Here is a 27,152-nt window from a genome sequence, read left to right as displayed (position 1 = left end):
CTCTAAACAAACAGCAAATTGCTATGGGGTGCCTGGCTGGCTCAGTCTGTACAGCATGTGACTTTTGATCCCAGGGTTATGAGTTCAAGCCCCATGATGGGCCTAGAGCCTATTAAAACACACACACACACACCCCCTAAATAAATAAATGAACTGCTAAAAATCGGTCATTTGTTCAATTGCTAACTTTTTTTTTTTTTAAGATTTTATTTATTTGACCAACAGAGATCATAAGTAGGCAGAGAGGCAGACAGAGAGGAGGAAGCAGGCTCCAGCTGAGCAGAGAGCCTGATGCGGGGCTCCATCCCAGGACCCTGGGATCAGGGCCTGAGCCAAAGGCAGAGGCTTTAACCCACTGAGTCACCCAGGGGCCCCAATTGCTGACTTTTTAATTCATTCCACCAAGAGGCTGTGAAGGCCACATACTGGCCAGGCACACTGCTAGGCCCTAGAGAAACAAAATGAGACAAGGCACTTTCTCCAAATTCAAGGAAGTACCCAGTCTAGTTGCTGCCTCTCAGCCTCTTTCTCTACCAGCTCTCCCATGCCAGTGGGTACAAAGCATGGTGCTGAGTCCTGCGTGAAACCAGCACTATCACAGGCAAGTGGCTAACAATTTACTAAGTCTAGTCAAGCAGTATTGCAATCTGTCTGAAGACTTGATTCAGATGTCTGATGAAACAAGAAAGCTGGCTGTTTTACTTCCTTCCCAATTTGTCATCAAAATGCACGTAAAGAAATATAAGACAAAAACGCAATAGCTCTGTCAACCATGTATCAAAGTCTGACTCAAATTTCCATAAATTACACAAAGGGTAATGACCAAGAAGTACAACTAACCCAGAATTCATTACTATGCTCCCTGCCATATTTTATATCTTTTAAAATTTTATCCAGTGAATGCCCACTTTAACCCAGCTTATATTTCCTTTTGATTGACTGTGTGGAAGGATGAAGAAGAGTATTTGTGGTAATTTCTTAAATATAAATACACCTTTTTTTTTTAAATGTATGCCCAAGCCAACAAAAGAATAAAGAAATCCTATACAAGACAGGAAGGATAGGAATCAACAAATCCATAGGCGTATATGCAAGTACTAAAGCTAATGCTTTCCCTGTGGCCATCGCTAATTCCTAATAACTACAAGTCTGGGCTTTAATGACCCATGCTCCACAGGGAGAAGGACAAAGTCTGGGGCTCAAACACCTAGGAAAGTAGGAAACACAAATCTTCTGTGAAGAAACATACCCTCAAATTAAATCTCAAAGAAATCACCAAAAACTTCCAAGATACGTGAATTCATAATCAAAAATTACAATACAAATGAAGAAACAAGTCACAGCAAAGAAAAGTCAACAAAATAAAAAAACCCTAAACATACAGAATGAGACCTATAAAGACTATTGGGTATCAAAACTAGATTATGAACAAATTTACTTTATATTTTGTATTATTTGAAACAATAAAGGGAAACCTAAAACTACAACAAAAGAATATCAATGACAACTACTAAGATTTGTAAAAAGAACCAAACAAGAGATCTAGAAACAAATAAATAAAAAACAGTACTGAAATTAGATAGAGCAAATGAGTCACTACTGCATAAAGAATTAGTTAGCTGAAGATATGAAAGAAATTATCCAGAATTCAACACAGAGAATCAAAACCAATGAATTACAAAACAGAGGTCAAAAGCACATAAAAACCATCCTTCTTACTTTTGAGTTCCAGAAGGAGTTAGATTATAGGAGAGAGGCAGTGTTCAAAGGAATTATGGTTGAAAATGTCCCAGTGCCAATAAACACAATTATCAGATTCATGAAGCACAATGTATCAGCCAGCAAACCAAATGAGAAAAAGCCACATCAGGATGCATTACACAGGAAAACTGTAGGACACCAAAGACAAACTGAGGATCAAGCAGATGAAGAGACATGACAGCTTACAACATAACCACAGTTTTAAGGAAAACAGAGTAAAATATCAAAGTAAAAGAGTAAAATAATATCAAAGTAATTTTGGAGGAAGTAACTGTCCATTTAGCACTCCATTCCACAAAGGGTAAAACTATCTTTTAAGATCAAGGATGAAATAAAGAATTCAGAAAAACACAAAACAATGGGGTTTGTTACCGAAGATTCTCTCTAAAAATAACTCAAAAAGAGGAAAAATAATACCAGAAAAAATGTTGAACTGTAAAAATAAATTATATGAGAGTCATAAACATGTGAATAATTCCGAGCAAATAGTAACTGCATAAAGCAATGATAATTCCAAATTTGTGGAGTTACAAGAAATCAAGATAGAACAAAAACTCTAGACAGCAGCATAAAGATAGGAGGGGTGTCTGGGTTGCTCAGGTCCCTTAAAGTGTCCAACTCTTGATTCCAGCTCAGATCATGATCTCCAGGTTGTGAAGTCGAGGTCCAACAGGGGTTCCCCGTGGGCTCAGCACAGAGGCTGCTTAGGTTTCTTTCTCCATCTCCCTCTGCCCCTCCCCCTGCTCTCTCTCTCAAAATAAACAAATAAATGTTTTTTTAAAAATTGGGGAAAAGCTGGGGTGCCTGGGTGGCTCAGTAGGTTAAACATCTGCCTCCGACTTAGGTTATGATCCTTAGGTCCTGGGATCGAGCCCCACGTTTGGGCTCTCTGCTCAGTGGGAAGCCTGCTTCCTCTCCCTGCTGCTTCCCCTGCTTGTACTCTCTCTATCTCTCTGTCAGATAAATAAATAACATCTTTGAAAAAAATTGGGAAAAAGGTAAATGGAGATATAGGTTCTTGTCCTGATACAGAGTAAAATAACTTTAGACTTTAAGTTTAATCCACATGTTAAAGGATGACCACAAAAAGTGTAAAAACAATACACAACATTTAAACTGATACAAAGGAATAAAATGGAATTAAAGAAAAAAATTAAAAAATCAATTCAAAAGAAGGCAAGGGAGGAGAAAAAACAGACAACAAAAAAAGCAAAATAAAATGACTATAGACACAAATCCAAAAATATCAGTAGTCACAACCAATATAAATGGACAAAGGGAAAATTAAACCTCCAGCTTCGTGCGCTGTACAAGGGACATGCCTAAAACAGGAGAACACAGAAAAGTTGAAAGGTATCAAGCCAACACAGAGCCAAATAGGAGCACCACACGGTATGAATATCAAATAAGGTTTATTGGAGAAAATATAACAATGGCAAAATGCTGGTGATCTGTTGAACACCAGTGCCCACACCTTTGGGCATGCCTGTCATAATGGACACCTCCTGGCTAAGGCAGTGCCTTGTGAAGAAGGGAACCACTGGAGCCCACAGGCTGCTATCAGCCTGTTCTGCCCTGAAGCTCAGACCTTCCAAGTTAGCTCTCTGATAAGCCACTCAAGAGAGAAAGTAATAAGTATCCATGCCCCTGGGTCTTGCCTCCCCTCAGTGAAGCACAGGATGGAAAAAAGATACAACAAACAAATTCTAACCAGCAGTAGCTGACAAAATTAACATCAAGCTGAAATGCATGATTTGAAACACTCACTACTTCATGTCATCATTTTATTTCACAACCCTTATCCTTCAGTGTCAAATAACAAGTCCTTAAAAATACATCACACAAGTCATCAGAATCAAGGAAAAACTGCCAATGCCACTCTAAGATATCTGACACAATTATCTCAATTACTGAAACATTAATTAGACAAAAGGTAGACAAAAAAGTTGAATGCTGCAATTAACAAGTTTGATCCAACAACTGGAAAATTCAATTTTTTTTCCTGAGCACACATTAAATATTTACAAAACATGTCCTCGATAAGTCTTAAAGCAAATCTTATATATGTCCAAAGAATTAGCATCAGATAGAACACACCATCTAATTATAATGCAATTATGTTAGAAATTAACAACACAACAAAATTTAATAAATAAAACCTCTACATTTGGGAACAAAAACAACCCATGAATCAGAAAAGAAATATTTTGGAAACTAGAAAATATTTAGAAATTGATGACAACCATCTACTTAAAAAAACTTGTGGGAGATTCCTAAAGCAATAGGTACAGACCCAGAGTGTTTTACACATGAAACTGTTTATTCAGTTAATAAACAGGTAATTCCAGCTTCACAGAAAACCCTGGAGAATAGAGGAAACTCTATAACTCATTTCATGAGACCAGTATATCCCTAATAATACCAGAATCAGACAAGGACTACATAAGAAAGAAAAACTACAAATAAATCTCACTCATGAACATGACTGCAAAAATCCTAAACAAAATAATAGCAAGCCAAATACAGGAATATGTAATAAAAAGAAAATATAGCCAACTTGTGTTTCCTCGAGGAATGCAAGTGTGGGTCAAAACTGGAAAACATATTCATTTCAATCATCTTAATTAAGACCAAAAAAATGTCTTTGATCAAATATCCATAACCACTCAATCAAAACTATTATCAAAGTAGGAACACAAGGTAAAGTCTTTAACTTAATAAGGAGAACAAGTTGTGAGGGTCTTCTAGGAAGGCTCCTTAAAGGGAGATAAGTCTCTTTTGCCTGCCCACTTCTCTGCTGCCTGGCATGGACACTAAATGGCTGGTGCTCAGCACCTATCCTGGCCTATGAGGTGACCTTAAGGATGATGCCAGATACTTAGAATCAGAGAAGAGAAGGCAAAAAGAACCTGGGTCCCTGATGACTTAGAGACACTACACACAGCTGCACACTGAGCTGCATGCCTCTGTACTTTTTTAACATGTGAAACTAAGACTTTGTGTATTTAAGACACTTTTACTTATGCAGTCAAACACCATCTTAACTGAAATACTATTTTTATTCAAATGGTACTAGAAGCTCTAAATCGGGCAAAAAAAAAAATAATACCAATAATAATATGTAAAAATGGCTAAGAAACAAATCTGTAATTATTCACACATGACTAGAAAACCTAAAAGAATCCTATAGAAAATTACTAGAAATAAGTTTAGCAGGATGGCCGGAAAAAAAGGTGAAATGCACTCTGTGTACAAGCAAGAATCAGTTAAAAATCTTTAACTTAAAAAAGACACTGTTTATACCAGCAACAACAACAAGGTAGCTAGGAATAAATCTAATCTAAAAGTCAAAACTTTTGTATAGAAAATTATGAAACATTTGGACCGATGTTAAGACCAAAAGAGGCCAAGAAGAGTAAGAGTAGTTGTTAAGACGTTACTGCTGAAATCAATCCAAAGATTCGATTCAATTGTGATCAAATCTCAACAAAGTTTTTTAAGGAACTTACCAACCTAAATTTATACACAGTCACAAGAATCAGAAAGTTATTCCTGAAGAACATAGCAAGAGAGAGAAACTTGTACTCCAGAAGTCAAAAATTATCATAAAGCCACAGTACTGAAGTGTGTGGTCTTGGTGCAGGGACAGACAGATCAATGGAACAGAACTGGAGCCCGGGAACAGACTCACACACATATATGTAAACCTAGGTGACACCGAAGGTTGGTTGCAAATGGTAATGTAGTCAATAAATGATTCTGGGACAAGTACAATGAAAATAAAACAAAAGAAATTGGATACCTACCTGACAATGTGCATATAAACTCAATTCTAAATGATGGAGTATTTTTAAATATGAAAGGCAAAACTATTATTTTAAATATATAATGTCTTTAAGAGCTTGTTTTAAGAAAAGATTCTTATAGCAGATTTTTAAATTGACCTTTTCAACTATATTACACAAAAGGGAAAAACATTTTTTTTTAAGATTTTTATTTATTTGACAGATCACAAGTAGGCAGAGAGGCAGGCAGAGAGAGAGGAGAAAGCAGGCTCCCCACTGAGTGGAGAGCCTGATGTGGGGCTCGATCTCAGGACCCTGAGATCATGACCTGAGCCGAAGGCAGAGGCTTTAACCCACTGAGCTACCCAAGTGCCCCGGGAAAAACACTTTTTTTTCTTTTTTTTTTTTTTAGATTATTTATTTATTTATTTGACAGACAGAGACCACAAGCAGGCAGAGAGGCAGGCAGAGAGAGAAGGGGGAAGCAGGCTTCTTGCTGAGCAGAGAGCCCGATGTGGAGCTCGATCCCAGGATCCTGAGATCATGACCCGAGCTGAAGGCAGAGGCTTAACCAACTGAGCCACCCTGGCGCCCCTTAACCATATTAAAAGAGCTCCTTCCAATGAAAAAAAGGAAGAAAAGACAGGGGGCAAAAAACCCATGACAAACACAACTGGCCAATAAATATTTGAAAAGTTGTTTAATCTTTCAGTAATCAGGGAAAGCAAATTAAGACCACAACATGAAAACTTTTTACATCCATCAGGGGGTAAAAAAACTTTAATAAGAGTTTCCAAAAATGTGAATCAACTGAAATTCTCCTATACCTCTGGTAAAAAAGTAAGTCAGTACAACTACTTTGAGTACAATACTGTTGACCTTTGAAAAACATGGGGGTTGGGGTGTGCACACTGCGCACCCACCATGGTTGAAAATCCAAATATAATTCTCCACTTCCCAAAAATTTTAACTACTAATAACCTACTATTAACAACAAGCCATCCCAGAAGCCATCAACAGTCGATTAACGTGTATTTTGTATGTTATACATATTATATGTTGTATTTGTACAATACATAAGCCAGAAAAAAGGAAAATATTAAGAAAGTCATGAGAAAATACATTTACAGTACTGTGCTATATTTTTTGAAAAAATCTGCACAGTAGTAGACCCATGAAGTTTAAACCTATGTTGTTCAAAGATCAACTGTACTTGGTTTTACTAGTAAAGCAGAAGAGGCACAACCTATGTTCCAGCAATTCTACTGATATCCCTTTGCACAACTGCACCAACTAACAGGTACAAGAACATTCACAGCATCCGTGTTTGCAGTACGAAAGAACAGTAAACAATTTAAATGTTAGTCAATAACTCAGCAAAACAGCAGAGTGAAAAGAAAGAACTCCACCCACATATGCCAACATGGATTAATCTCAAAAGCAAAAGCAAAAGTCAGAGGATATATATGGTATGATTCCGTTTATACAACGGCCAAAACCAGCACAATTAAACATACCATTTAAGAATGCCTCCATGTGTGATTAGACTATATAGAAAAGCTTAGAGTGCTTAACAAAAATGTCAAGATAGTGTTTATTTGTGGCTCCTCCAGAGAGGAAGATTAACTGAGTTAGTGCAAACTACTAACTGGCTAAATTCCATTTCTTAAACTGAATGTGAGGCCCTTGCGAGTTCATTTAATTTCTCTAGAAATAATACATATTAGCTCTATATACTCTTCTCTCTTGACTATGTATTACATAATACATTTTAAATGACACAAAAAATATCCAAAACGCTGTTTTAAACTATCTTGTTCATCTTTATGGTTTTTTTTTAAAGGCCACTGGTATGTAAAAGTAGTTTTAAAAATATAATAAAATAATGACATTAGCATCTGATACCTGATACTTTAAAGGCCGAGGTTAAAGATATTCATGCACCCTACCCTTTATAATGCACATCAACTTGTCTTCCAAAGCAACCCTGAAGTGCAAAAAACGTCAACGTTTTGCGCAAAAATATAGACTTTATTGACTTGCACCAGTACAACCATTCTTGTATACGCCAAACAACATGCACTCTTCATCTGCTAATTAAATCCTCTAAATTTGTTTTCGTGACAGCGATATTAAAAGACAAATATATTCAGTTAAATAACACTGAGGGAGGCTATCATTTAATTATGGAACATCAGATTTCTATCTTAAATTGCAGCCTGAAGCGTCAAAAAGAATCATCTTCGCTTAAGGCAACTATGAGATAAAACTGGGACACTAGAGCTAAAACCCGAATTTGAACGGTGACAACTCTGGGGCTTTAGGCAAATTCACGGACGCAGTTTCCAAATAAAAAGTGGTTTTTCCAATTTCTGCAGTAGCTGGCAGGTATTTCTATGACCGCTCATTCCATAATATCCCTGGCAAGTCAGTACCAGTCCCAGCAGACGAAGTCCCCAAATGCACAACCACTGAGCCCCGACCGATTCAAAACTCCACGCCCCCAGCCTAAATCTCCCTTGAAACAGGTGGTCTTCCATGCCTCCCTCGTCCCGGGGTGCGGGGAGCAATGAGGGAAAGTTCTGGGAAGTTAAGACGAGTCCGTGAATCACATGGGCAAAACTCTGCTGGGATCTTACAAAACATTCATGTCATCGAACCCCCTCGTTTTTTGAAAGGCAAAGTAAGTCTCAGGGAGAAGCGCCCCTGCTCAGGATCTAACAGCTACTTAAATTCGTCCCTCACCTAGCTCAGTGATCCTTCCCCCTACCCATTCCCCAAAGCTTCAATTCGTCGCTAACACGGAGGAGGTGAGAGAACTCCCACCTCGTTAGCCTGGCCAGGTTGTGAGGGCTAGAAAGGGTCGTAGAGATCATCGGATCAACCCTTCTAACAGGTGTGAAAACAGAACAGTAAGTGACGCAGGTAGAGCGGTTAAATCACCGACCCTCCGTCACCGAGCGGCAGGAGCCTGACAAGGGCAATGAAAGATCATTGGCGACCCCACTTCCCGTCTCCAGGACGGCGAGTGTCAAAAACACCCGACACCTCGACTGCAACACAAATCCCGCGCTTGCCACGCAGAACCGAGAAGCCGGTGGGTGGGGAAACTCCAACCGCGGGTGCGCAGCACCGATAATGCCGCGACAGGGCAAGAACCGAGTCCCGCCTCTTTCTTCCGCATCCGTCGATGGGGAGAAAGGGAAACAGTAAGGCTGCGGCGCCTCCCGCGAGAAGGGGTACCTTGAGGCTCGCGCCGCAGTCCCTCGCCGCTACAGCACAGGTGCCCAACACCCTGCTTCCGGGATCCAGTCGGGCGGGGAGGCCCGGAGGTCGCTGGAGGCAGCCACCGCCCCGCCCGATCCAAGCCCCGCCTCCCTTGCTCACTCTGCGGAGGACGTGGGCAACTTCCGGGACGCCATGCGTCACTAAGCAGCCGATCCCCACTTCCGGAAGCAGCCCTCCCTGCTCTGTCCATTTCTGGGACTGCGCGATTTCGATCGAGATTTCCGAGCTTTTGATTGGTGGAGTGAGAGAGCGGGTCTTCGCTGATTGGTGCCGGCATCTTCTGCCCCATAGACGCCGTGGGACGCAGAATTTCGGTCGTCTGTTTCCTGCCGGCCGCGGGTGTCGCACCGCGACCATGGTGGAGGTCATGGAGTTGCCCAGGTCGCGCGTCAACGCCAGCATGCTAGCTCAGTTCATCGACCGGCCGGTCTGCTTCGTAGGAAGGCTGGAAAAGGTGCGCGCCGTGGCTGCCCTGGGCCCCCTGCTTTGGAGCCGGGTGGAGGGACCCCGTGACCGCCAGGGCCGTAGCCTCAGGGTGGAAAGGTGGGGTGGAGGAGGACAGGCCTTAGAGCAACACTGCGCTCCCAAATGCTTCGTTTTACACGCATGGACGTTCCGCGCACTTTTTAGCCCCTGCAGCCCATTTTGGCGCCACTTTTATGGCGCGGAATCGTGACGTTTTCAAATTCGCTCGGTTCTAAATTCTAACGTCCTCCCCTCTGGTTTCTTCTGGTTTCTTTATGTATTTACAAAGAAAATTGTAGACCTGACTCACACATTTACCTCCTGATTTTTTCGCTTAGCCAGACTTGGCAACTGCTCTGGTTTTCTAGTTTCTTTCTAATGGAATTTTCTTTTCTCAAACTTAGCTTTCTTGTTGGTCACTTCGTCATAAACATTCTTCAGTTGTCCCTTCCAGATTCCATAGCAGTCTGTGTTCTCATCCTAGTGTTAAGAGTGCAGCGTCTGCATCCTACTGATGAGAAGCAGCCCCAAAGTTTCGGAGTCAGTGAACCGGGAAAGCTGAGGGGGAAAAAAACAAAAACTATTGTAAAGCTTTAGTAGTTCATTTCAGCCACTCGCCCTCTTCGTTCAATAGGTTGTACTTGACTTCAGAGTAGGCAAACTGGGTAGGAGTGGAGTCTGGTTAACTGCTCAAGGCCACAGCAAGTAGCAAAGCTGACTTTCATCCAGACCTGAATGCAGTCTTTACAGATCAGTAGTAGAGCCCAAATCTTCTGGCAACCAGTTCTGTTAACTACATCATGCTTATTATTCATTTTTTTTTTTTTTTTTTTAAACTCTCTACCCCCAAGGTAGGGCTCAAACTCACAACCCTGAGGTCAAGAGTGGTACCCTCCAGCACTGAGCCACACAGGTGTGTCCCCATCAAACTTAATTTTTAAAACAGACTCTCTGGTGGAATACCTACTATTTAAATCATGAGTGCTAGTAGATCTCACTTTTAGACATTATGAACCCCCTTTAATTTGTTGTTAGGGCAGGGCTGCCAGATTACTAAATAAAAATACAGGACATATTTGTACTAAAAAGTACTGTTTATCTGAAATTCAACTTTAACTAGGTGGTGTTTGACCAGTTGCGGTTAACACAAGATTATAATCTGAACCAAATTGTTCAAAAACAAATTGCTTTGTGTGCATTGACTAAGTATTTTTGGGTCAATCTCATTTTCAAACGTACAATATTTTTATTTTAATGAGATTTTAAAGTTTGTTTTGTTTATGTTTTTGGTTTTTTTAATCCTGTGTTTCTTTTTTAGATTCATCCCACTGGAAAAATGTTTATTCTTTCAGATGGAGAAGGAAAAAATGGAACTATTGAGTTGATGGAGCCCGTATGTTCAAGTATTAATTCTAAGACTCTTTTTTTTTTTTTTTTCTTTTAAGATTTTATTTATTTGTCAGAGAGAGGGAGAGCAAGAAAGAGAGCACAGGCAGGCAGAGGCAGAGGGAGAAGCAGGCTCCCTGCTGAGCAAGGAGCCCGATGTGGGACTCGATCCCAGAACGCTGGGATCATGACCTGAGCGGAAGGCAGCTGCTTAACCAACTGAGCCACCCAGGCATCCCTAATTCTAAGACTCTTGTAGTTAATTCATCTTGCTGATGTTTCTGATTCTTGGAGTGATATAAAGGACCACCTCATAAAACTTACCTGCTCGAAAAATTAAACTTTTGTCCTCTTCTTACATTATATATCCCTTTACATTTCTAACCAATGATTCTTTAGGCTCTCTGATTTTTTTTTTTTTTTTAAGATTTTATTTATTTATTTGACAGAGAGAGACACAGTGAGAGGGGGAATACAAGCAGGGGAAGTGAGAGAGGGAGATGTGGGACTTGATCCCAGGGCTCTGGGGTCATGACCTGAGCTGAAGACAGCCGCTTAATGACTAAGCCACCCAGGCGCCCCTTGGGCTCCATGATTTTTTAAAACATCCCTTAACTGGGTAACATTTCCTATTCCTATAAAAGACCAAAAAAATCACATTTAAAAAAAAAACCTTTTAAGTCATTTTTTCTTTCAAGAGCTTGACATTTTAAAAATTCTGTTTTGTTTTTGTTTAAGTGTACTTTTAGTTATCACTTGTTTTTACATTTATTGTACTCCAAAAATTTTTTATTTAAATGAAGATAAATCCATGTGTTGTTTGGGTAATATATACAGAATACACTGCACAAGATAAGAAAATAGAAAGTTCCTTTCAATGGGTCTTTTTAAATAAATTACTCCTTGTAGAAATCCTAGACATCCTCATTATCCTTAAGTGATTTTGTCTTCAACTTAAACATTTAACTGGATCTTTGGACCTGAAGGTACTGCTAAAGGTAATAGGACTTGACATGCTGACATTAAGTACTCAAACATTTTTAACAACTTACAGTTCAGTTTTTGCATTGGTAAATTTTAAGCTGATTTTGTTACATGAAAGATTAGTAAACTGTAACAATTTTCCAAGTTACCAACTAGAAATATGACAACACCAATTTGACAATTTGTCCTTTGTGTTAGCTTGATGAAGAAATCTCTGGAATTGTGGAAGTAGTTGGAAAAGTAACAGCAAAGGCAACCATTATGTGTGCATCATATGTCCAGTTTAAAGAAGATAACCATCCTTTTGGTAAATAAAGCATTCTGTATTAAGTACTTTCATGTAATTAGGAGGAAAACAGTTTTCTTAACTTGAGATGTCTTGGTCTTGAATCTCAGTCCTGCCATTTTTCAGTTACTATAGAATTTTCTGATCCCAAAGGAAAATGGGAGAACATTTTGGCCCCCTTTTAAGTAATGCTTGTATATGCAGGAAACTAATTAAAGAGTATTTATGGGAAGAGAAACTTAAAACTTGGCAAACAGAAATAATGTTAATAGATTTTTTTGTTTTATCATATGTATCAAAAGCATCAAATAATGCCTAACACCTAAAACCAGGCAAGAATTTGCCTGTACAATGGATATCAAAATGAATAGTTGCCTATTGCCCATGTCTTTTATTTTTTAGAGCCACAGGTAAATAGCTGTGATGATCCCTATCTATTTTAGAAGATAGATTGTGAAAATAAGTTGATCTCTATAAAAGAGAAAGAGGTAGAAAGCTTTTAGATAATAAATGATGCTACATCTTTCCATTATAGATTAAATGTTTGATTTTTTTTTTTTTTTTTTTTTTTCAGATCTTGGACTTTACAATGAAGCTGTGAAAATTACTCATGAGTTCCCTCAGTTTTTTCCTTTGGGGGTGGTGCAATATGATTGATCTTGATAAACACATTGAAGACTGTTACAGGAAGCCCCCTGATAGTTGAGGGGAATATTTCTGTGAGTTTTAATATTTAATTTGTTCTCTTTTTAATTTCATTTACCTAACCTTATTAGATATTGCAGTATCCCACTTTTGATGTAACCTGTCTATATACTGCAAGTTAATTCCTCATAAAGAATCACTTCTCCAGTGTACGGTCAGACCAGATATTAGAACAAAGCAGTTGCCTTGAGTTTAGTTTTGTGTTTTATTAATAAAAACTGAAACAGACATACTGTTGATCATTTCATTCTTATTCTTTTAGTCATGTATTCAAACACAAACTTGGAATTTTCATAGTGTAAGGTCAGACAGAACTTAAACCTACCAAATGAAATCCTGGGCCACATGTGTGAAGAATTTACTTGCTACCTCATAAACTACATTATGTTAATTATTTCCTTGACACTGAAAAAAAGTGATTTTAATTTATTAAAAGAGCAAACAGAATCCTTTATCTTTTATAATTTGTGAGAACCTATATAGAATTCTCCAGAGAATCAGAACCAAAAGAACCATATATATCACAACTATATATATGAGATTTTGTTACAGGAATTGACTTATGTGGTAATGAAAGCCAAGGAGTCCCAAGGTCTGAGAATCAGGGGAGTTGATGTAACTTGCAGTCCAAGGTTGAAAACCTGAATAGTGGGAGGCCACTGATTTAAATCCCAGAATCTGAAGGCCCAAGAACCAGGAGCTCCAGTGTCAGGACTGGAGGAGGTGGACATCCCAGATCTGGCAGAGCAAATTTGCTCTTCCTCCACATTTTTTGTTCTATTTGGGCTATGAACATATTGGATGATACCCACCTATTTGGTAAGGGCCTCCTGATTCAGATACTAATCTCTTCTGGAAATGCCCTCACAGACACAGCAAGAAATAATGTTTTACTGGCTATCTGGGTTTCCCTTAGCTAAGTTGACATATAAAATTATCACAGTACCTCTTTCTCAGGATTTTGAAACCACATTTACTAATGCCAAATAAGGGATATCTAATCATTAGAACAGTTGACGAAATCATTTGATCTTTTTTCTTCCTTTCAACTGTCATTCTTAGTATGAAATTCCTGTTTATTTGTACTTCATACCACTAAGTAACACTGGGGATGGGCCAGGTTGGGATGTGGCAATTATAAAATAGAGAGTAAAGCAGAATAATTGGTAACTTATATGGCCAGTCAGCTTTTATGGCTTGACTTAATTTCTTCAGTTAGGAAATTAACTAATTCTAAATTTAGATTATAAATTTTACCAAAGATATTTATTTTATGGACACTTGGCTGGTTCAGTTGCTAGAGCATGCAACTCTTGATCTTGGGGCTATAAGTTCAAGCCCCGTGTTGGATGTACAAAATTTGAAATTGATAGTATCTTCAATTTCAACTTTTATCCCAAAATAGTCTCCAAATTACTTAAGGAACATTGCCATAGCCACGTTAAAGTAAAACATGGGAAGTAAAGACCGTTATAGCTGAAATTTAGGTTTAGGAGGAACAGCAGCCAGTCTCAATAACTTGTCTTGAATGCCAGAGGAAGAGTCTGTCCTCTTTGTGTTAACCTCTGACGACTCTGTGCTATGAAAATGTTTAAGGTGTCCTGCTTAAAACCTTACCTTGAACTACTGTGTTTAATAAATTGCACTCAATGAATAGGATATCTTACTTTCCATCAAGTGAGTCATTTCTACTAATTATTTATGGTGCCATATTTCCAGTCCCAGCCTCACTTCTGAGCTGCTCAACATCTGCTCCTGGATATCCTACCAGCACTTTAGTTTCAGCAAGTATAGCTTGAATGTGTACAAACTCTCATGTGTTCCCTGATTTGGTAATATTTAATCAGGATAAATTCACGTATATGATTAATGTATTTCAACTGTACAATTCAGTGGCTTTTAGGTATTCAGAGTTGTATACCATCTCTATAATCAATTTTAGAACATATTCATCACCCCGAAAAGAAACCCTGTACTTTTTACCTTTCATGGCCTAATCCCTCCACCGCCACAACCACCCCCTAACCACAAGAAACCACTTACCTTCTGTCTACAGATTTGCCTATTCTGGACATTTTGGAGAAATAGAATTATATGTGATCTTTTGTGACTGACTTCTTTCACTTAGCATGTTTTCAAGGTTCATCTATTTATAGCAAAAATCAGTGCTTCATCAACATTTTTATGGCCAAATATTCCACTGTATGGATATATCATTTTTTATCCATTCATCATTTGGAAATTTGGGTGGTTTCCACCATTTGGATACAATGAATTATGCTATTATGAGCATTCATGTGTAAGTTTTTGTGTGTACATATTTTTTATTTCTCTTGGATATATACCTGTAAGTGGAACTGCTGCACCAAATGGTAAATATGCTTAAGTTTTTGAGGCACTGCCAAACGTTTTCGAAGTGGCTGTACCATCTTACATTCCTAGCAGCAGTGTTTAAGGATTCTAATTTCTCCACATCCTCACCAACACTTATTATAATACGACTTTTGGATTATGCCATCCCACTTAGGTGTGAAGTGGTACCTCATTGTGGTTCTGATTTGGTCTTTTTCTTTTAAAGCTACCATAAGCCATCCCATTGCCCAGAAAAGCTTGAGTATCTCCAGTCCTTTTTGTTGCACTGCATCTGCAGGTTCAGTTGTCATCTCTCACTTGAACTATTACAACAGTCTTAACTGTAAATGGCCTTCCAGTTTCTAGGCTCCTGGTTTTCCTAGCCAATACAGCTGCATTTAACATCAGTTCTAACCATCACACTATAAACTTAACAAAAAAGATGAATTTGGGCAGTGGAAAACTTCCGGGAAGGTGACAGTGGGGAAATCTGGCCAATGCTACCTTAAAGAAGCGATCAAGGTTAACATCAGCAGTGACAACAGGCAGAGATCATGTGCCCTTTAATATGATAAGAAAGGTACTTCACCATTCTGGTATTTTTTCACAAACACTTACCACCAACTAATCATGAGAAAATACCAGACCCAAATTGAAGAACATTCTAAAAACAGCACTCCTCTAAACTGTCAATATCATGAAAAACAAGAAAAGAAACTCACAGAGCAGAGAAGACTAAGCCTGGATTGGGTCCTGGAACAGAAAAAGACAAAGGAAAACGGATTAAATCTGAGTAAAGGCTAGCGTTAACAGTAATATACCAAGGTTGGTTTCTTAGTTTTGACAAACGTACCATGATAATGTAAGGGACCATAAAGGGACACACACTCTGGGGGAGGAGATACAAAAGAACTCTATCATCTCACAACTTTTCTGTAAATCTAAAATTTCTCCACATTTATAAAGGTATTAAAAAAATGAACCTCCTCAGGTTCCCCACTGACTATATGAGGTCCACATTTCCAGTTAGTAGTTACCCTTCACAGTCTGACCACATCTCACCTCAGACCAAATCCTTCTTTCCCCCTTGAAACTATTATCCATCCAGTACTGATCTGCTGTTACTGGAACACACTAGACCCTCTAAGTTCTGGGTGCCACTGAACTTGCTTTTGCTCTGACTGGAATGTTTGGAAAGGAAAACATTCTCTAAGCTTCCCGAACAGGCAAGCAGAATTCGTTACTTTATGTTATATTCCTTTCTTTATACCTCTTATCACACTTGCTCATAACCTTTTTAATTTTCAAATAAACATTGTCTATATAAATTACATTTGATTAGTTTATATAGTATAAATACATATTTTATATGTATACACACACACACACACACACACACATATACAGAACCCCCTCCCCCCGCCTTATCCATGGGGACTAGGTTCCAAGACCTCCAGTGGAGATGCCTCAGATAGTACCAAACCCTAAGTATACTGTTTTTTCCTATACATACATACACACCTACCTATGATAAAGTTTAATTTATAAAGTAGGCTTGGTAAGAGTTTAGCAATAACTAATAATAAATTAGAACAATTATAACCATACACTGTAATGAAAGTTACATGAATGTGTTCTCTCTCAAAATATCTTACTGTACTGTACTCACCCTTCTTGTGATGAGGTGAGATGATAAAATGCCTACGTGGTGAGATGAAAGGAGGTGAATAACGTAGGCATTGTGATACAGCCTTGAGCTACTATTGACCTGAGGATATATGAAAAGGAGAATCATCTGCTTCTGGCCCATAGGTGACAAACTATAGAAAACGAAGTAGATAAGGGGCGACTACTGCTTATAGAGTTAAACACTTCAAAAATCAAAAAGTAGAGCTTCAGTGTCTCTCCAAAGACACTGCTATGGATTTGTAAGTAACTTTCTAGAACTTTGACTATATAAATATCTACAGGACCTCAACTATACTATTCTGCAACATGTATTTCTCCTTTAATATGTCTTGGCAATTGACATATAGAACTATCTCTTCCTTTTTAATGGTTGTAAAATATCCATTGTGCCAAGTGCTTATTTAACCAGTCCTCTAACTAGTCTTCTCCACTAAGGAGAGGTGTTTATAGTGAAAAACCTGTAGCTAAAAAACCCACCTTACTGGTATCTCTCAATGCCTAATGCAGCATATGAATAAATTAGTCCATCCAGCCTGGTTTGAGAAGCAAGGAGGCCAAGGAGAGAGCTAATGAAAACCTAAATCGTAATAGGTGGTGACAAAGAACAGGAGGCAAGAGGTTCAGAATATATTATAATGGATTCCACAGGACTCAGTGATGAAGCTAGGAACTAAAAAGAGTAAGAGGCAAGAATAAGGTCAGTTGGCAAGGAAGCAAAAAGTTCACTCCAATAAAAATTTAAATAGCTGATATAGGCCCTTTCAGTGAAGATGTCCAGAAGGTATTTGGAAATGTAGGATCAGGCAGATTTAAGAGACAACCTGCCTAAAATATTTAAAGTAGAGTTTAAGAGATCTTCCCATCCCTTATTTGTGATTTCAAAATCTAAAATGGTTTGAAACCCAACAGCTTTTCCCTAAATTTGGTACAAAACTCATTTGGCAACAAAACCAGTAAGAATTGTAATGAAGCTTCTTGTAGTCTTTATCTCACTTACTGTATATACTCATAAGCTTCACTGCAGAAATACTAGTGTGTTTGATTAGAGGGTGCTGCCCTCTGAAAAGGATGTTACATAACATCTATGGCAGATGCATCCTATGAGTTTTTCTAAAATCCCCACATTCTGAATTCTGAAGCACATCTGGCCCCAAGAGTTTCAGGTAAGGGACTGTTCCTAAATCAAAGGACAGCATACAAAGTAAGAAAACCATGTAACTAATGACACAAGGGAACTGGGCACTATGCAACAGCAGCAGGAGAATGACTGAGTCAGGAGAAGGACCCCAACGATGCCTGACACTTAGTAAGCACTCAAGTATTTACTCACTGAGAGAGTAACATGAAAGGCAAGCCAGAAGAGTCTCAGAGTGTTCAAAGTTCAATGAACAAGTGAAGATAAGGATTAAGGATAAAATATTGAGGGGCCCCTGGGTGGCTCGGTCAGTTGAGCGCTCAACTCTTGGTTTCTACTCGGGTCTTGATCTCTGGGTTGTGTGGTGGAGCCCCGTGAGCTCCCTCTCTCTCAATTTTTTTTTTTTTTAAAGGATAAAACATTGACATTACAAACATACATCACACTTATTTCTTTTATTTTTCTTTTCTTTTTTTTTTTAAGATTTTATTTATTTATTTGACAGACAGAGATCACAAGTAGGCAGAAAGGCAGGCAGAGAGAGAGGAGGAAGCAGGCACCCCGCTGAGCAGAGAGCCCGATGCGGGGCTCCATTCCAGGACCCTGGGATCATGACCCAAGCCGAAGGCAAAGGCTTTAACCCACTGAGCCACCCAGGAGCCCCCATCACACTTATTTCTAAAAAGATTTAGACTACAAAACAAAAAGGGAAACATTTCAAAAAAGGACATAACAACTACAAAAGCACTCAATAGGAAATACAAGTAGATGTTAAATTTAACTCCAGGTGTCCAGGGAACCTAGAAAAAGGAACAATAGGCCATATAATTTTCATAGCCTTCAAGTCTTTATGATAATCAAATTTTTCTCTAATATTAAATTCTAAAAGCAATATCACACAGAATCTAATGTGAAGGATGACAAACTACAAAATGTTTGTCTTTAGTAGTAATTTTACAGATATTCTCCAAATGATCTTTTTTCCTCACCTGAAAAAGGCAAAATTAAAACAACTCTAAAAGCAACTCTTCATAGGGTGAGTTAAATGGTTTGAGTGATAAACTAGTATAATCACTAAATTCGTAGAATTCTGAGGTTGTCTTTTAAAGTATTCATTTAATATGTATTAATACTCAATAAACATTTTGTGTCAAGTCCTGGGCTAGAGATACATATAAATAATGTCCCTATACTTTGAAATTTCAATCTGAAGCATTTTTGCATAATCTCCAAGGGTATCTGGGTCAGAGCTGTTTAATATTTAACTGGTCTAAGAATTTCAAAGAAATCAATGATCATGAACAACCAAATTCTGTAGATTCTACTTGGTGAAACTACAATTTGGTTTCCTCCCTTATATAATTCACATGGAATTTGATTCTGATCTGTTGCTGAAAGAAAATAATCTGACACCACAGGTTATCCTTCTTAAGAAGATGATGTTAAATCTAGAGTAATAATAAAGCATATGCTTTAAGTTACTTTTTAATTGGGATGTTGGTTTGAGGTAAGACACTTAGGTTCTTAATGACCCCATTTGACGTAGAGCATAGGGTTTGAGATGGCTGTTAAGACCGGAGGTGTAGATTATGAACAATTTACACTGTAATATATTCATCTTGACTGTAAAGATTAAATTTGTCATTAGCATGCCACTGTTTCTTCTTTACATAACACAAAATGTCAGAAAGTGAGCACTATGTTCTGTAGCATTTCCTAATTTTTTTTTAAAAAAAGATCTGGACTGAAATATAGTGGCTTTCACATATGAAAAAAAAATTTTTCAATATGATTATTTCTGTAGGTGGGGAGTTATAGAACAACAATCTCTGTGGATTTCATATAATGCATTATCTAAGATGTGAAGGTGAGAAAATTTGAGATAGTTCTCAGTGAGTGCCGTAAGTTGAAAGAAAGGAGAATATATGAATGGCAAGTGTAACAGCTCTGGCAACACCACAAACGACATCATGACTTAATTAGCCTCTGTTTTAAAAAGACTATTCAGGGCGCCTGGGTGGCTCAGTTGGTTGGACGACTGCCTTCAGCTCAGGTCATGATCCTGGAGTCCCGGGATCGAGTCCCACATCGGGCTCCCGGCTCCATGGGAAGTCTGCTTCTCCCTCTGGCCTTCTCCTTGCGCATGTTCTCTCTCACTGTCTCTCTCTCAAATAAATAAATAAAATCTTTAAAAAAAAAATAAAAAAAAATAAAAAAAAAAATAAAAAGACTATTCATTTTTCTCAAGAGTTTGAAATACTACCCAGGAAAATAAGTCAACTATTTTGGCTAAGAATCTCTCACCATAAAATGCTATGACAGTTTATTTAATAATAGATTTAAATGAATGGTTTCGTTGAAAGATCTTGCTACCTTGTTACTTTAAATCTTAAAAGCTAATCAGCAAGGAGAAATTTTTCTATTGAGTAATTACTGATTTAAATGCTACGTCCTTTAATATTTTTAGCTTAGATATTTAGGAATGAACTATTACTTAAACCTTAACATTTACTTTCATTAACTCAACTCCACTTAATACATATGACCATTTAAAGCCAAATTGTAGCAAATAAACTTAGCAAAACCATTAAGAAAACCAAAATCCGTGAAAAAAATCTTAATATTTTTCTGTAGCTTTTGAGAAGCTCTAAGCATTGGGCAAACATTGGGCTTGATGACAGAATACATCTTTAAGAGAGAAGTTATTCTTATAAAAGTGACCAGGGTTCCACCGAGTCCGTTCTTTATTTCCTATGGCTCAGACATGTTATGCCTTAGTCATGTATTTGACCTTTTATGAGAGGCAGACAGTAGACTAGGGCTGCCTCATTTTGGAATCTCCTCAGAAATGACTAAATGTTTTCCAGATGAACATACTGCGGACCAAGGGAAGAGCTAAGCATTAGAAATCATTGCTTCCAAACCAGGGGAACTTGTAGTCTTCTTTTTCTTTTGGAACCTAGGACCTAAAGGAATTGACCCACTGAGCAATTTCCTTCACTCTCAGTAGTATGATTAAGTCACAAGAACAACTCAGGATGAGATACATTTATTTCTATCCCACTTATTTCTAAAAAAAGAATTTAAGACAGCTGCAAAGGCTTCTATCCTTTCCCTGTTTTCTCATCATAAATTTATACGATGTGACTTTTCCAAATGTGGACTTGAGTTACTAGGGGAGGTAGAATGGGACAGTCAGAAAATTGATTACTATCATTTATCACAGGAACATTAATCTGCTAAAACTGGTACTAATACCCTGCTTTAGCCCTTCTTAGGAAAACTTAAAAATAACATTCCAAGATGAATAAAGTATGTTCTATGTTGCTTTTCTTCCGTTAGCTTTTATCTTATAACTTAAAATTCTTTGAGATACAAATTTAATGACATTTTAAGCAATACAGAGACTATACATTGTCAGTACATATGACTCAAAACCTATACCTAAGGAAGCTTAAACAAAAAGAAATGCTTCCTGTTTAATCTGATTCACAGCTGATTCTTTCAGCACATAAAGGAAAAGGGAAAAAAGGAAAGAGAAAAAAAAAAGGCCAAAGAAACATTTGTAAAATTCATCTGCAACTGGTAAAAGACACCACTTACATATACATTGACGATTTCTTAATCAAAAGCCTGGAAAGGATTACACGACACCATATGCATTACTTATAACTCCCTAAACTTCCTGGAATACATGACATTTGGCTTCTATAGTTTTAAAAATAGGACCTAGACATAAGTCGTCTGATAAATTATCTCACTGGAAGTGAGGCTAGGAAACTGCAGGGATTTGGGAAATAAAATAAGACAGCCATTTGCAAAATCAAATGGATTTATCTAAAGTACATTTCAGAAATGAATGATTTGGATTGATGCATTTGAACTTTAAAAATTTTTATGAGTTAAAATTATGAAGTCAATGACATTTAGAAATAGTCATACTGCCTTCCCTGTTTTCAACAGATTCTAAATCTAGCTGCATGTGTCCTGTGATCACTATATCTGGTTACAAACAGCAATAATTGTTGCAAAGCAAATTACATGGTGGCACAGGAAAACATCCCCCCTTCCCAAGAGGGGAGAGTAGATTACGTCATTCATATAGCTTGCAGGTTATATAATGAAGATTACAGACTTCAAAATGAAAAACGAATGTGTGCTAAAATAGAAAAACGATTTCATGAGAAATAAAAAGACAGATTGCTTTGTTTAAGGGAAAACTTCTTAAATTGCTGATGAGAAAAGTTACATATACATATTTAAGTGTTTATGAAGACTTGTTACTAAGAAACGATCTTATTCATTTCCATAATATTCGTAAGAATGCAGACATGCAAATAAGTTTTACTCCTAGGGCTTGGCATGTTGCAACATATAATATACATTGCACAATGATATTGTATAACAGTATACAATGTATGACAATAGGTTATCATTTTAGTCAGTATGTTACAATCTGGAAAAGGGTCATTTCTACCAGATTCAGTCAGATGCAAGTATTACTGTTAGTTTTCACCCATGCATTTTGGTAAGAAGTGGACAAGGTAACAAATATAAACTACTTCAGGATACACTTTGATGTAAGTAACCTCTAGGGAGGTTGCCACACACACGGATGATTACTTCAATAGAGATTACAAGAAATAACCCCCAGAACCATTTTATTCCATTTATGGCAGTTTATTCCTTTTATAAGTCTTTTTAAGTCTTCCTCTGATAAATATTAAAATTTTATGGCTTAAGATTCTCAGTTAGGATTCTGAAATGCCCTCCCTCCCAGAACCCTACAACTTCACCAAGAATCACTGATAATGAGAAGACCTTGAGTGTGCTACCTCTCTGATGTATTTCTAACTCCACAATGGTAGAATTATCTACCTCTCTGATGTATTTCTAACTCCACAATGGTAGGAATAGTATGAGGGAAACTCAAAGATATGGATGAGGGTGACATAAACCATCTGACCCATGTGGATAAATTCCCTATTCAAAAGTTTAATGAAAGTCTTCACATGAGATTTGTTCCTGAATAGTAGCCTTCAGGTAAACAGGAGGTAAAATTTCTAATAGGTTTTGTTCGAAACAAATCAGCCAAGTTTGGTCATTTTGGCCTAAGAGTATTCCCTCAAAACAGGGAATAAGACATTCTGCTATCCCTAAACACATGACTTCATCTATAGTGGAAACCACTGAGACAGAAGATGAATACTAAGAACCCACGCTAGGTGGCAACGAGATGAGGGAGTACAATATGCTAAGCAACCTTACAACAAAAATCATCTCTGAAACAACACAATCAAAGACTTTGAGCAGTAATATTAGTCCTCCTCATCCCAACGGCAACCAAACACTTACACCTGGAAAAATACTCTGTATATATTGCTTATTTTGAACTACGTAAATTATACAAAATATATTACATCCTACAAAGTTCTTTGCAGTAATGACAATAGATACTATTTTTGAAGGTTTCTTATAGGGGCACCGGGGTGGCTCAGTGGGTTAAGGCCTCTGCCTTCAGCTCAGGTCATGATCCTAGAGTCCTGGGATCAAGCCCCACATTGGGCTTTCTGCTCTGCGGGAAGCCTGCTTCCCCCTCTCTCTGCCTACCTCTCTGCAAACTTGTGATCTCTGTGAACTTGTGATCTCTGTCTGTCAAATAAATAAAATCAAAAAAAAAAAAAAAAGAAGAAGAAGAAGAAGGTTTCTTATGAGCTATGTTTGCCCTTTAGTTAATATGTAAGCCTCTACCGCCTCTCAAAGCTGGGAGGGATTTCCTAATTTGAGTAATGTTGCATAGCTACTGGTTGTTAGTCAAAATCACTATCTCTTTTTTACTTCAAAATATGATCTCTATTGTTACATAATGCATCCTTGACAAAGGCTGAAACAACTGCTTCGTTTTTTTCTAGGATTTTATTTATTTGTCAGAGAGACAAAGAGATTGAGAAGCAGGCTTCCTGCTGAGCAGGGAGCCCAATGTGGGGCTCAATCCCAGGACCCTGGGATCATGACCTGAGCCAAAGGCAGACACTTAACTGACTGAGCCACCCAGGCGTCCCTGAAACAACTGTTTTAATGTGATCAATGCTGGAACTGTCCCAATTGAAGGAAGATAAAAGGAAAAAGAAGGTTATTATTTTTCTCCTTTGGGTGAAGGGGCATAAGGGGCTGATCAATGTGGAAGAAAAACATTAAAATCCTAAAAATGGAGAAATGCTTCAAAGGTAATTTTGATGTTTTAGAAGAAAAGATGAATAAGGAGAGAATTATATCCACTTGAGGGCTTTCCAAAATTTCTTTTTCAAAAGTAAACATAATTGAGCCACCTGGGTGGCTCAGTCGTTGGGTGTCTGTCTACCTTTGGCTCCGGTCATGATCCCAGGGTCCTGGGACCCAGCCCCACATCGGGCTCCCTATTCAGCAGAGGGCCTGCTTCTCCCTCTCCCACTCTCCCTGCTTGTGTTCCCTCTCTTGCTATGTCTCGGTCAAATTAATTAATTATTTTTAAAAATTTAAAAAGTAAACATAATTAAGTTTGAGCATGAAAATGAATAGGCAGTGTACTATAAACAGTGGATGGTTAAACAAATTCTATGCTTAACCTCACTCAAACTGAACATACATAAATTAAAGTATTTTTAAGATTTCCACCTTCCAGATGGTCATAGTTAGAAATGTTATAATGCCAGCAATTGAAGATGTTGGGGAAAATAGGCATTTTTTATACCAATGATTTCTAGGAAAATATTTATACGAGGGCTATTTGGGAATAACTATCAATAACTATATAGCTTTTGGCTCAACAATTCCCCTTCTATAGTTTATCTGACTGATAGGCTTACTCACCAATATCCCAAGATATACTGGCAAGGATGTTCACGGTGACATTGTAAAAATAACAAATGGAAATACCTAAACTTCCATCAAAGGGAGGATATATGAATCTGATCACACACCTCTCAGCTAAAGAAAAATAATAGGTGTATATGGGCTAATGAAAGTCTGCAAGATATATTTTTAGGTTAAAAAAAAGCAACTTGAGAGAGAATTTATATAGATTTTATCCATGCAAAGACAGAGACAAAGACTGACATACAGAGATGCAGTCTATGTAAAACACATTTCTACGTATGTATATGAACTTTAAAGCAGTTTCTCCTGGGAAGTAAAAGTTGGAACTTTGGAAAGTAGCACATAGATAATGGGTGTAATACAGCAAAGGCCCGAGATCAATACTTCTACATTACACTTGCTCTAACTTTTGATTTTCTTTCACCATTAGCCTGCATTATATTTATAACAATTAGCTTAAAAAAAATCACTGAAAGTTCATATAATTACATTGTGCTAAGAAGGAAGAATTCATCTGGTCCATTTCATCTGTCTACAGGAAAACACTAGACTTCACTCAAGAGATCTGAGATCTAGTTCCAGCTTTATTACAGTTAGAGCACCTCTCTGAACGACCCTTTAGTTTTCTTCCAGTCTACCTTTCATGATTTTAAGAAAGAGTAATGTATATATATTTTTAAATACACTCCATGCCCAGCGTGGGGCTTGATGAGGGGCATGAACTCATTACTCTGAGAGCAAGACCTGAACTGAAATCAAGAGTTGAACACTTAATGGACTGAGCCACTCAGGTGGCTCAGCCCCTTAATTTTTTTTTTTAAGATTTATGATTTTAAATAGTTTGAGTAACATTCCAAATCAGTGGTGAAGTGAAAAATGGCCAGCTGAGGAATGTTGACCAGTTGGTAGCTAATACCTTGAATACTAAGCTGGAAAGGGTTTGGAAGGAAAGCAGGTGATTGGTAAGCAATTTGCGTCAAGGGTCTTAAAGAAGGGTGGGTCCGTTCACTCATACCAGATCAGGCACAGCTTGGCCTAACCGGTTCACTCATAGTCACTTAAGAGAGTTATTTGTCAGTGAAGAATTTTAACATATTAAAGTAAGTCTGTTAATGGTCACCTTGTGGAACTCTTGTTTCTATCTGCTTGTTTTTTTGTGTTTGTTTTTTTTTTTTTTTATATCACTGCAGTGCTTCCTCTTAACCATATTCTGCCCACTTTCCAAAACAAAGGTCTCCGCCCATCTATGTGCTGCCTAGAGAGGCTCACTTCAGATTTAAAGACACATGCAGAATGAAAATGAAGGGACAGAAAAACATTTACCATGCAGATGGCCGTGAAAAGAAAGCTGGGATAGGAATTCATATTGGACAAAATGGACTTTAAAACAAAGACTGTAATGAGACAAAGAAGGACACTACAAAAAAACAAGAACAATCCAACAAAAGGCTATAACAATTGTAAATATTTATGCATGCAACATGTGAGAACCCAAGCACATAAAGCAACTATCAACAGATAATAAAGGAAGAAGTTAATAGTAATATAGTAATAGTAGGGACTTTAACGTCTCATTTACATCAAGAGATAGACCATCCAGACAGAAAATCAATAAGGAAAAAAGGGTTTGAATGACACATTAAGACCAGATGGACCTAACAGATAAATTCAGAACACTGATGAAAGACATTGAAGATGACACAACAAATGGAACAATATTCTATATTCATGGGTTGGAAGAACTAATATTGTTAAAATGTCCATACTACTTAAAGTAATCCACAGACTTAATGTAATCCTATCAAAATATCCCTATCAAAACCAACATTTTTCACAGAACTAGAATAAATGATACTAAAATGTGTATGGAAAAACAAAAGACAAATAGCCAAAGGACCCCAAATAGCCAACGCAGTCTTGAAAAAGAACAAAGCTGGAGGTATCACAATCCCAGATTTCACTGTTTACTTTAAAGCTACAGTAATCAAAATAGTATGGTACTGGAACAAAAACAGACACATAGATCAATGGAACAAAATAGAGAATCCAGAAATAAACCGATGTTTTATGGTCAATTAATCTACAACAAAGGAGGTAAGAATATACAATAGGGATGCCTGGTGGCTGTCAGTTAAGCATCTGCCTTCTGCTCAGGTCATGATCCCAGGGTCCTGGGAGTGAGTCCCATAGTGGGCTCCTTGCTTAACAGGGAGGCTGCTTCTCCCTCCGTCACCCCCTCTGCTTGTGCTCACTCTCTCTCTCTCTGACAAATACATAAATAAAATCTTGAAAAAAAGAATATGCAAAAGAAAAAAGACAGTTTCTTCAACAAATGGTGCTGGGAAAACTGGACAGCTACATGAAAAGAATTAAACCGAACCATTTTCTTATACCATACACAAACATAAACTCAAAGTGGATTAAAGACCTAAATGTGAGACATAAAATTCTTAGAAGAAAA

The 27,152-nt window shown here is 37.7% G+C and overlaps 2 protein-coding genes across 2 annotated transcripts in view; one reads left to right on the top strand and one right to left on the bottom strand.

Moving 5' to 3' along the window:
* The window catches only part of UMAD1 (UBAP1-MVB12-associated (UMA) domain containing 1), a 218,385-nt gene extending 209,149 nt beyond the window's left edge, over positions 1-9,236 (bottom strand). The window contains exon 1 of the mRNA XM_013064164.2: positions 8,790-9,236. Coding sequence (XP_012919618.1) covers positions 8,790-9,236 — 447 coding nt within the window. The remainder of the gene's footprint in view (positions 1-8,789) is intronic.
* On the top strand, positions 9,144-12,890 carry RPA3 (replication protein A3). The gene is made up of 4 exons (XM_004767819.3): positions 9,144-9,288; positions 10,618-10,692; positions 11,868-11,976; positions 12,530-12,890. Exons 1-4 carry the CDS (start codon positions 9,190-9,192, stop codon positions 12,610-12,612), a joined length of 366 nt encoding a protein of 121 aa, XP_004767876.2. The 5' UTR covers positions 9,144-9,189; the 3' UTR covers positions 12,613-12,890.
* The last annotated feature ends 14,262 nt before the right edge of the window (positions 12,891-27,152 follow it).

Source organism: Mustela putorius, unplaced genomic scaffold, assembly GCF_011764305.1.
Source record: "Mustela putorius furo isolate JIRA1106 unplaced genomic scaffold, ASM1176430v1.1 tig00003845_pilon_pilon_pilon, whole genome shotgun sequence".
Classification (NCBI taxonomy): domain Eukaryota; kingdom Metazoa; phylum Chordata; class Mammalia; order Carnivora; family Mustelidae; genus Mustela; species Mustela putorius.
Note: the sequence above shows the minus strand (reverse complement) of the source record. Positions and strands in the feature narration are given on the sequence as shown.